The sequence below is a fragment of the Helianthus annuus genome, chromosome 15 (genome assembly GCF_002127325.2).
Source record: "Helianthus annuus cultivar XRQ/B chromosome 15, HanXRQr2.0-SUNRISE, whole genome shotgun sequence".
NCBI lineage: Eukaryota > Viridiplantae > Streptophyta > Magnoliopsida > Asterales > Asteraceae > Helianthus > Helianthus annuus.
This window is the reverse complement of record NC_035447.2, coordinates 99,043,420-99,054,615: the sequence shown is the minus strand read 5'-3', so window position 1 is coordinate 99,054,615 and position 11,196 is coordinate 99,043,420. Positions and strand designations below refer to the sequence as shown.

Genomic DNA, 11,196 nt, shown 5'->3' with positions numbered 1-11,196 from the left:
ATCGAGACTGCTAGGACAATGTTGGTAGAGTCACAGTTGCCTATTCCATTCTGGACTGAAGCTGTGGCCTCTGCATGTTACACATTGAACAGAGTCCTTACAGTCAAAAGACACAACAAGACCTGCTTTGAGCTTCTTCAAAAACGGAAACCAGATTTGTCTTATCTAGAACCGTTTGGAGCTCCATGCACTATCATCGATCCTAATGGAAAGTTTGGGGCAAGAGCAATTGATGGATACTTTCTTGGGTATGCCACTCCCAACTTACGAGTCTGGAATCTAGAGACTAAAAGGATCGAGGAATGGTCTGAGGTCAGAGTACAAAGGCACACCTTGCCAGTCAAAAATCCGGGTCAACCTTGGATGTTTGAGTACGATGACTTCTTCAATTCGATCAATGTTGAAGCCGTTGAAGAAAATGCTGCGGCTAGGATGTTTTTCGAGAGTGACAATGCAACAGTTTCACCGGTGGTTCGTCCAATTCTTGTGAATCAAGAACCATCCTCTTCGGTGAACAACAATACTCTCAACAATGAGGATTTTCATGATGCAAACGAATTGAACGAATCTTCAGAGGATGATGAATTTCTAGATGCAGATCAAGAAGCTCCTACAACAGCAGTTCATGGTACTTCAGAGGGTACTCCTCCAGTAGATGCTCATAGAACAGCTGAGGCTACTGCATCATCCTCTTCGTCAATTCCGGGTCTTGAATTGGTTGTTGATCTTAATCTTAACAACCTGGGTATAAATGTTCCAGTTCCAGATAATCCAGAAACAAGGATTCATAATACCCATCCTCAACAAAACATCATTGGAAATGTACAAAGTGGCGTACAAACAAGAAACATGTTGCGAAACAACAACAATGCAGGCTTGTATGCAGCCATTCGAGAATCCGGACAACAAAACGACTGGTCCTTCGCGTGTTATGTCTCACAAGAAGAACCAAGAACGTGGAAAGAAGCCTTGAAAGATAATGCTTGGGTTGAAGCAATGCAGGAAGAACTGCAACAATTCCAGAAGCTGGGTGTCTGGAAACTAGTAGAGAAACCTGCTGGATACAAGAAGATTGGTACCCGTTGGGTTTTCAAATGCAAAAAGGATGACCGCGGAGTTGTTATCCGAAACAAAGCTCGTTTAGTCGTTCAAGGTTTTCGTCAGATTGAAGGGATCGACTACAACGAAGTCTATGCACCAGTGGCACGTCTCGAAGCAATTCGAATCTTTCTAGCCTATGCGTCCTTCAAAGGATTCAAGGTTTATCAGATGGACGTGAAAAGTGCATTCTTACACGGTGTGGTTGAAGAAGAGGTGTACGTCGAACAGCCTCCAGGTTTTGAAGATCCTATCCATCCCGATCGGGTTTGGTTGCTAAACAAAGCTCTTTATGGTCTTCATCAAGCACCTCGAGCTTGGTATGCAACCTTATCACACTATCTGCTGGAGAACGGTTTTCGCAGAGGTCTTATCGACTGTACTCTTTTCATCAAAGAACAAGATGGAGATCTTCTTCTGGTACAGGTATACGTTGATGACATTATTTTTGGTTCTACTAATGATGTCTTGTGTAGGGAATTCGAGCGCATTATGCAGGATAAATTCGAGATGAGTGCTATGGGGGAAATGACTTTCTTCTTGGGCCTACAAGTACAACAAACGGAGTCTGGGATATTCATCCATCAGACTAAATATGTTGGTGACATCTTGAGCCGGTTCCAGATGTCTGATGCAACGCCCATTGGTACCCCATTGCCAACTAATCACGGAATTACTCCAGACTTGAAGGGAGAAGCTGTTAGCCCTTCTATCTATCGCGCCATGATCGGATCTCTCATGTACCTCACAGCATCAAGGCCAGACATAATGTACCCGACGTGCCTGCTTGCCAGATATCAAGTTAACCCGAAGGCCTCACATCTTGCTGCTGTCAAAAGGATTTTTCGTTATTTGAAGACGTACCCCGACACTGGTCTGTGGTACCCTAGGGATAATAACTTTGAATTGGTAGCTTTCAGTGATTCTGATTTTGGCGGATGCAAAATCGACGGTAAATCCACAACGGCTGGATGTCAGTTTTTAGGAAATCGCCTAGTCACATGGCAGTGCAAGAAGCAGACGTGTGTAGCTACATCAACATGCGAAGCTGAATACATTGCTGCCTCAAGTTGTTGCTCCCAAGTTCTTTGGATCCAACAACAGATGCGGGACTACGGTTTTGAATTTCTAACTACTCCTATTTACGTTGATAATTCTGCTGCTTTAGATATCACTAGAAATCCTGTGCAGCATTCAAAGACCAAACACATCGAAATCAAATATCACTTCATACGTGATTGCTTTGAGAAAAGGCTAATCGATGTTGTTAAGGTCCACACCGATGACCAACGTGCCGACTTATTTACCAAAGCATTTGACAAATCAAGATTTGACTTTTTATTATTGGTAAATGGCATTAAGGTCAAGCAAGAGTAAAACCAACATCGGAAAATCATTTTTGTAAATATCTTTGTGTTTTAAATTTATCTTAGTTTATTGATTTTAGGGGGAGTAAATCCAATTATCTGAAAATCCAAAAACATCGAAAAATTTCAAAAACACAAAAACAATAGAAAATCAAAAATGAGTTTCCTGGCGAGCAAAAGAGAAAATGATAGTACATCAGTGGTCTATCCTAACCTCTTTAAACCTTAAATGAAAAACGATAAGCAGCTCTATATAAGATGTATCGGTAGGCTCACAATCATTTTAAAGTGTGCAGGGTGATATAAATCTTAATCGACTGAAGATCAGGTGGGAACCATTCATTGGCATATGGTCTTAGTACCGAAATTTCGTTTGATAGATTGCCGAGGTTCTGAGATATTCGGTCTTTATGCTGCTTATCATCTGGGTATCATGGTTGTATCTTTTACCGAAAAATAACGGGGACGCAAGTCTAGATCTTCCATGATACTATACATACGTGTACATATTACATACTGCATTCGACCTCAATAAGTGATAAACAATCACATGTCCATACAAATAAGTGATAAAATATCACATCTATCCGGGTGTCAAGTTCGTCTCTCTGCTGTACGGAAGTACTGACCTGTTCACGGACTTGCACCTGTGCCCTCATGCATACGAAAATCAAGTTCCTCATCAATAAGTGATTATATCACATAGGGCTTGTTTTCAATTCAAAATAAGTGAGTATCTCACAATTTATACGGTCAAACAGATGATAATCGGTATACTCACCGGTAAGATGAACTCTCGTGCATACCTTGATACGGGAATGTGTCGTGATGTGGATGAACACCGGTCAGTAAGTATAAATCATACATTAACGTATCCTCTAAACGTGATTACATCTGATAAGTTGAGCTTAAGTGGACAACAATACCGATAATTGTTATAGGATGCTTATCTTAATATTAACTAACTGAACAACAAGAGTGTTTTGGCATGACCGTACACTGATATGATTCTCTTACCCTCGAAACTCGCAAAAAGAATGTTTGTATATATTTACTTATTTACTGCTTAACTTTTATTGTTTTCTCTTAAACAGTTTCGTCGTTTGGTGCATATCAGCACGACATTAGCGGTGATGTCGTTTGATAACACTCAAAGGATCTTAAATTGTTGTCTTTTAATTTCAAAATACCAAAAAGATTTTAGGCTTGTTTTAATATAAACTTTATAAAAGCCAAAAAGATTTTATTTCTGCTTTATTTTCGATCGTACGATGTTGGAGCTCAAGTCTTCGTTACCTGAAACCTGACTGAAAACCAAACTGACTAAATCTTCATAAACGGTCGAAATTTGCATGTTTTGAAAGTTAAAAACTAAAATTGACAAATTTTATTAAACTTTCAAACTGTCGGACGGTGTTTGATTATGACATGGTCATTCGTGTGTCATTTGTTTATACTATATTCCAAGCAATTGTTCTCATTACGCGTTTAGATTTCTTGCATGTGCAGATTCTAAAGGCTAGGAGAACATGGTCGTTGACGAGCTTTGGAATGAAGACACGAGAAGGCGCTCAACTGATGAAGATGATCGAGTTGCCGCTGGCCATCATCAACACCACAAGGATCTCACTTCATAAAGATAAAGTCTTTTCACGAGCATAACTCAAGGGGGAGCTTATGTTAAGGGGGAGTTTGTCAACACACTTCCTACATGATACGGGTAGTTTGTTGATACACTTTCTACTTTCAAGACGTGAAGACTTTGAAGACCCTCCGACATTGAAGACATGATAGGACATCAGAGTCTTGAAGACTTGAAGACCAAAGACCGTCGAAGTTCAAGACGAGTCTACACTTTTAGAAGAACAAGACAAAGATTAGAGATCAAAGACAAAGCTACAGCCAAGGGGGAGTTTGTTGGTGCACTAGTGTCTGTACTTTGTCTGTATTCGGTCTGATATAAACGATGTCCTGATTTGTATTGTAAGTTGACCAAGTCAACCATCCTCCGGTTTGACTTGGACAACAGTTGAAAGATGTTCTGATCGAAGGATAGCCTCGAAGGATACACCTGATCCTTCGAGGTGATCGAAAGATATGGTTCGACCATGGTTCGACCATTAGACCTCGAAGGATGATCCTTCGAGGTCCACGCTGATCTTTCGTGTAACATGTGGTCGACAGATGATCCTTCGGACCATCTGTCGAATCCTTCGAGCAGACCTGCTGAGCTGGGTATATATACCCATGCATGTGTTGAGAGTTCAAAGGTTCTGCCATTTGCACCGAGAGATAGAGAGTGTTGAGAGCATTCTGTCCAGAACTCACACACACACACACTTGAGAGTTTACATGTTAGATTTGTAAACATTGAGCTTGTAACCGAACCCTCATTGCATTAATACGACTAGTGTTAATCGGTGAATCTTTGTGTGTTTGTTTCTCTACTTGCTACTAACTCGGTTTGCTTGCTAGCTTGGATTCCGCACTCGCTAGTAGGTTTGTATAACAAGGTTTAGGTTCGTCATCCTCCGCGAAACAGGGACCTATAGACTTGTTAACATGAACATACAAATAATAATCCCTCGTGCTATTTTTGATAATTTACTGGCGTAAACATTGATAGATTTTATCATTACTAGGTTTAATCTAAGAAGGAATAATAGATATTGATATGTATTCGGGCGAGTGTTCACGGGCTTCGGCCCTAGGTGAGTGTTTTCCCCGTTCGAAGGCGAGTGTATCCTGATGTGGTGAATTTCGTCCATAGCCAATTTGGATGATTCATTGGCCGTTCAAAAAAAGTTACATTTTAATTTGAGAGGTTAGAGAAATTAATAAAACATAAAAGCAATTTATAAAAATAAATTTAATAATTTAGAAATTTCTGTTAAAAAAATTAACTAAATAAATAAATTTAATGATCATTAATGTTATTATTTTAATTACCATAAAAATTAAAACACTACTTAATATATAACCTAGGTTTGAATACTCATTTATATAATATACATATAATGCACGAGAAACACTAAATACAACCATAGTCCATAAACATACAGAAACAAGAATGTAATCAATATATTTGACCAAAAACATTGAATTTGAAAATACATATTCTTGAAAAATTAATTATATCTTGAATTTGAAAATACATATTCTTCAAAAATTAATTATCTCTAGTATAAATCTCATGTCCCCATAACCATTCAGAGCCATTCATACTTGTGTCAAAAATCAGAATGGAGCAAATGAAAAAAAGCAGCCATGAAGACAAAACCATTGAGTCAGCCATGATCTTTGACCAACAAACCAATGATCATTTTCCAAACCAATTCATTTGGCCAAAAGATCATCTTTCTCAAACTTCTACTGAGAAGTTGAATGAAAAGGTAATAGACCTGCAAGGGTTCTTAAGTCATGATAAGGAGGCCACATTGCATGCAGCCAACCTTGTGAAGGAATCATGCATTAGCCATGGCTTTTTTCAAGTGGTTAACCATGGTGTTGACCTTGATATGCTTGCTTTAGTCCAAGAGCATGGTCATGCTTTCTTTAAGCTTCCGTTAACCGAGAAACTAAAGTGCAAGCAGAAAGAGGGAAGCGTTGTCGGTTTCGCTAGCGGGCATGCTCAGCGGTTCCGCGAAAAATTGCCTTGGAAGGAATTGTTAACTTTTGAGTATCATGAGAATGGCCCTGATGAAGTTGTTGCGGAGTTTTTCAATGCAATGGGAACTCAATACAAAGAAACCGGGTATTATTTCAATTCTTTTCTTTATTTTACGATAATTTATTGATAAGAAATAGAGATACAGTTTTAATATCTTATATTATAATTTTTTTCTCTAATTTTTTTATGTGCTAACATGGCACAAGAGGTAACTTTTTAACACACATGTGAATGTATCATCATATATGTGACTTTTTTATTTAATTTATATTGATCAAATGTTTTTTTTTTTTTTTTTTTGACACGTATCACATTAATATAGTACTGGTAAAACTAAATTTCAATGGTTATTTTGTTAAAAAAAACATAATAAATAATTAAATGCCATCTAAATTTGTGTGTTCTGATCGATGTTCTAAATTTGTGTGTTCTGATGTTCTAAACAAACTTCAACCAAACACAAGTGATTGTTTAGTAACAAGATTATATAAAATATAATAAAATGTAATAATATATAAAATGTAAGAGCAAATTTGGTTTTTTTTGTTAGTTTGGGGATTAAAAAAATATAATGCTGATATGCGTTTCTTTTATATTTCTAAGTTTACAAATCTCTCCAAGTTTTTCTTTGTCTCTAAGTTTTATTTTCATCTATCTATGGTGTTTGTGCTAATTGTATAGTCGTTAACTGGTCATATGCAGCTTAATCTTCCAGAAATTCTGTCGGACAATGAATAAGTTAGCTCTTGACCTTCTTGATTTACTGGAGATTAGCTTGGGCGTTGACGGACATAACCATAACTACTACAGAAAACTATATGATGATGCTGTGTCAATAGTGAGATGTAACCACTACCCGCAGTGTAACAAGCCCGACCTGACTTTTGGAGTCGGACCACATTGTGATCCAACTACATTGACCATACTTTATCAAGATCTAGTTGGAGGACTAGAAGTGTTTGTGGATAACAAATGGAAATCCGTTCAACCCCATCGTGATGCCCTTGTCATCAACATAGGTGACACTTTCACGGTAAGTCTGCTTTTGTATTGCATCGTAACTCCCTTTGTTTCATTGTTCTATAATATGGTCAAGAGTTGTGTTCTAAAGATATTTGAAACTTATAACTTAACTAAGGGTTGGATATATATATAGGCATTATCAAATGGGAAGTACAAGAGCTGCCTGCATAGGGTAAGTGTGAACAGTTTGTCCCCAAGGCTGTCGCTGGTGTTCTTCTTGTGCCCAAAAGGAGATAGAGAGCTGAAAGCACCTCAAGAGTTAGTCGAAAAAGATGGGAAAAAGGAGTATCCTGATTTCACATGGGGAGAGTTTCTTCAGTTCACTCAAAAGAATCACAGGGCTGATGAAAACACCCTTCAATTGTTTACCAAGTGGCTGCTAACTTCAAAAAATCACAATGCGTAGACAGCTAGGGGTGGCAATAAGTAACTATTATGAAAGTCTAGTTACAATGAGTAATGAATAATTGTATGTCATGAGTACTGATATTGGCTTATGCATATCAGATGATTTTAATTTACATGTTTACTGCATTATGTCATGAGTGTAGAATTTATTGCTCATTCATTTATCAAGAGTTAATTGGTAATTCAGTCTGAATCCTACAAACCTCAACATATGCCATCATGAAACAAAGCTAACTAACTAGATAGATAATTGTATGGGCTAAAGACTGCACATTGGTTTAAGACAAATCCATGAAAAGCGTCAAAACACATGAAGTCCTGGGATTTTCTAGTTTGTAGCATATAATTGGTGTTTGGGCATGTATGGGCATATAGGACTGCACATTGGTCCAGAATCTCTTGATCCTCTTGAGGAACCAAAGTCATATAAAGATTAAAAGATTAACGAGTTTAATTTATTACTTATATTTTTTTGTTGATCTTCTTGAGGAATTAAAGTCATATAAGGATTAAAAGATTAACGAGTTTAATTATTATTAGCAAAGGTCCTCTTGTTGCTAATGAGATAATCTGGAATCTCATGCATCGAGTCTACTATATTCATAAACTATGTAGCAGAGGAACGGGTATGGGACTGGGGTACGGGGACGATACGGGTATGGGGAATGGCATAACTCAAAAATCCAAGATACGGGTACGGCAAAGGTACAGCAAAAAAATATAAAAAAAAAAAGAATAATATACTAAACAATAGAGAAACAAAATAATTTATATGTTTCTAATACTTGATTAAACAAAATAACAAAAACTGAAACTTATTTAAAGTGTTTCAAGTATTTTGTGAGTTCCAAATAACCTCTAATGAATAATAGTTCTAAAATCGGGCCTCATAAACTTTAAAAAAAAGCCCAGAAGTAATAAAATAAAGATCGTAAATTGTTTTCTCAATTCATCTTCCCCATTTAAACCTAATACCAGAACACCTGTTGAACTACCGCCACAACATTCATGTTACCTTTTTTCTTCTAGCGAGTCTGGAAAGTTTTGGAGTTGTCCCCAATAACCCGGAAACATTTTGGATCCGTCCCCATAAACCGGAAACGTTTAGGAAACGTCCCCATGGCGTTTCCATCAACGTTCCCGGGATGGGTACTCCTTGCTTTTCTGGGCGTCCCCATGCTTCATAGTTCATAAGTTTTTAACAAGTTGAGTAACTTGTAATATTAGCAAAAAAAAAAAAAAAAATCATTAGTGTGAATATATAAAGATAGTTTACTTGCTTATGGCCACTGCTGATGAATTGCAATTTCACTCTCAAGTACAAGGAATACAATCTTTATATCATATATATCATATTATTACAGAGTATTTTCAGGATATATATATATATGGCCAGGATTATTTCAGAACCATAAATTTTTACAGAATTAGCAGAGCTCCTAATAAACAATCTTTTTATTTATATATTTTTATGTTTAGGATAATTTTATCATTTATGATGTGTATTTTTACGATTACATACATGTAAAGAGTAATTTATCATTTTTTATATGTAATTTTATAATTACATATATGTAAACTAGTTTTTTACATATATGTAATTAGTTATGACACATATATATAATTTTGGCAATTAAACATATGTAAACTACTTTTAACATATATGTAATCAAAGAAATACATATAATAGATGATAAAAAGATCCTAAATACAAAAACTTATAGATAAAATGATTGTTTATTAGGAGTTTTGAAAGTTCTGTAGTTATTTAGAGTTCTGAAATGAACTCAACCCTATATAGTTATTTGTGTGTTTTTTAGCTATTTGTAGGTATTTTTGGTTGTTTTCACATTGGTTCTCGCGGTTCTCGCAATAAAAGGTGGTTCCTAACGGTTTTTTGTGGTGCTCAAAACTACACACACGACTTTTTTTTTGAATTTTTTTTTACAAATGTGTTTATAATACACGCATCTACGTTTATGAAAAAAAATTTTGGTCCAACTCGCCGCGTACGGTATAGTTCTCATGGTTCTTACAACTGGAGGTGGTTTTCATTTTAGCGCTCCCTTGTATATATATATATATGTGTTGAAGTCACATTGATTCTTAGTGTGAAGAAGCAATTGGTATTTATTTTAAGCTTTTGAGTGAAATAACCTTCAAATTATAGACATAACGATAACATATATATTAATAAAGTTTGTTTTGTTTTTCTTAAATAGTTAAAAGCATAAAAATAAAAGGAATTTGGAAAAGAAATAAAACATGACCAAATTAAATAAACTTTGTGTTATATAAATTGGAGGGGTTTTTTTTTCAAAAGAGTGTATTTAAGGCAAGTATTTATTTAATTCTGTTTTGTTTTGTTTCTTTTTTTTTTTTTTTTTTTTGGGGGGGGGGGGGCAGGGGGCAGCAAGAAAAGTATTTATTAAAATGTGATGTTTGAAAGCTATTTACCAAATAGGTAAAAGCTATTTATTTATTATTTTCTTTAAGAAAAATAAATAAGCTTTCGCCCATTTTAGTAAATAATTTTGAAACAACTCATCTTAGTAAAAAAAATTCAAATATCTTTTAGAGAAAAAATTTCAATGGAATAACCGAGAGAGTTCTCTTCAACATGAGCCTATAAAACAACCAAAGCCTAAAAACCATATCCCAACTTTAAGTTGGCTAGCTAATTAATAAAATGAATTAGTGATCAATCACAATCATAATAGGATTTTTAAACTGCAATCTCCATTTTAAGTACAAAATGAATAAACCTCCATGAGTAAGAAAATGTGTGAAAATGTGTCAAAGAAACATTTACCCATGAGCTAAATTTCTATAACCCATTTTCGTGAGTCGAAAAACTGCTCTATCCAACATATTTTCGACGGAAATTGGCATAGGAAACGTAACAATTTTCTAGTAGTGCGCAGTATAAATTTAGTATGGTTTTTCATTGTTTTAATTAATGTGAGCTTTGCAACTTTGATCTTACTACCACTCGTAGTCACACAAGTGAATTCTACTATGATGTTAAACCTTCTATAGAATATCTAAAATAGAATGAATCATGGAAAAGGTAAATATGGTGAATAAAACCGTTAAATATCTTGGTTTACTCTAGTCTCAGTATAGGGCGAAAAGATGACGTAGAGCGGTGTTGCAAATCATCGCATATCACATAACATGAAAGCGTAAAACTTAATACATTCTAGCAAACGTTAGATAAACACAAATTTTGGCACGAAGCATACACAAAATTATATGTACATGTTTTCAGACATAATATTATCAAATTAATTTAGGTTGCTTTTATAGGAATTTCTTATAGAATAATGAAAACTTCGTGAGTTATATTGTGTATTGTTGATAAACTATTTATATATGAGTTTATGTATAATATAAATAACTATCTAATACTCACCTGCAGTGAGAGCGGGATGGAATCAAATGCTAAGCTCTATGGTCATAGCAGATGTGGCAAGAGGCACGACATCGGGGCTATGTTGACATGAGCTTTGATTGTGGTGGCAAGCAGGGGCGGATGTAATATACAATGAGGGGTAGCACGGGCTACCCCTCAACTTTGTCGGCGGAGTGTAAAATTAGTACAATAAAAAAAAATTCTCCGTTTTGTGT

General features: G+C 35.8%; 1 protein-coding gene across 1 annotated transcript; it reads left to right on the top strand.

The window, feature by feature from the left end:
* The first annotated feature begins 5,709 nt into the window (after positions 1-5,709).
* LOC110913940 (gibberellin 20 oxidase 3) lies at positions 5,710-7,611 on the top strand. Its single transcript, XM_022158755.2, has 3 exons — positions 5,710-6,219; positions 6,838-7,168; positions 7,292-7,611. The coding sequence occupies exons 1-3, from the start codon at positions 5,717-5,719 to the stop codon at positions 7,562-7,564; spliced, it is 1,107 nt and encodes a 368-aa protein (XP_022014447.2). The 5' UTR covers positions 5,710-5,716; the 3' UTR covers positions 7,565-7,611.
* The last annotated feature ends 3,585 nt before the right edge of the window (positions 7,612-11,196 follow it).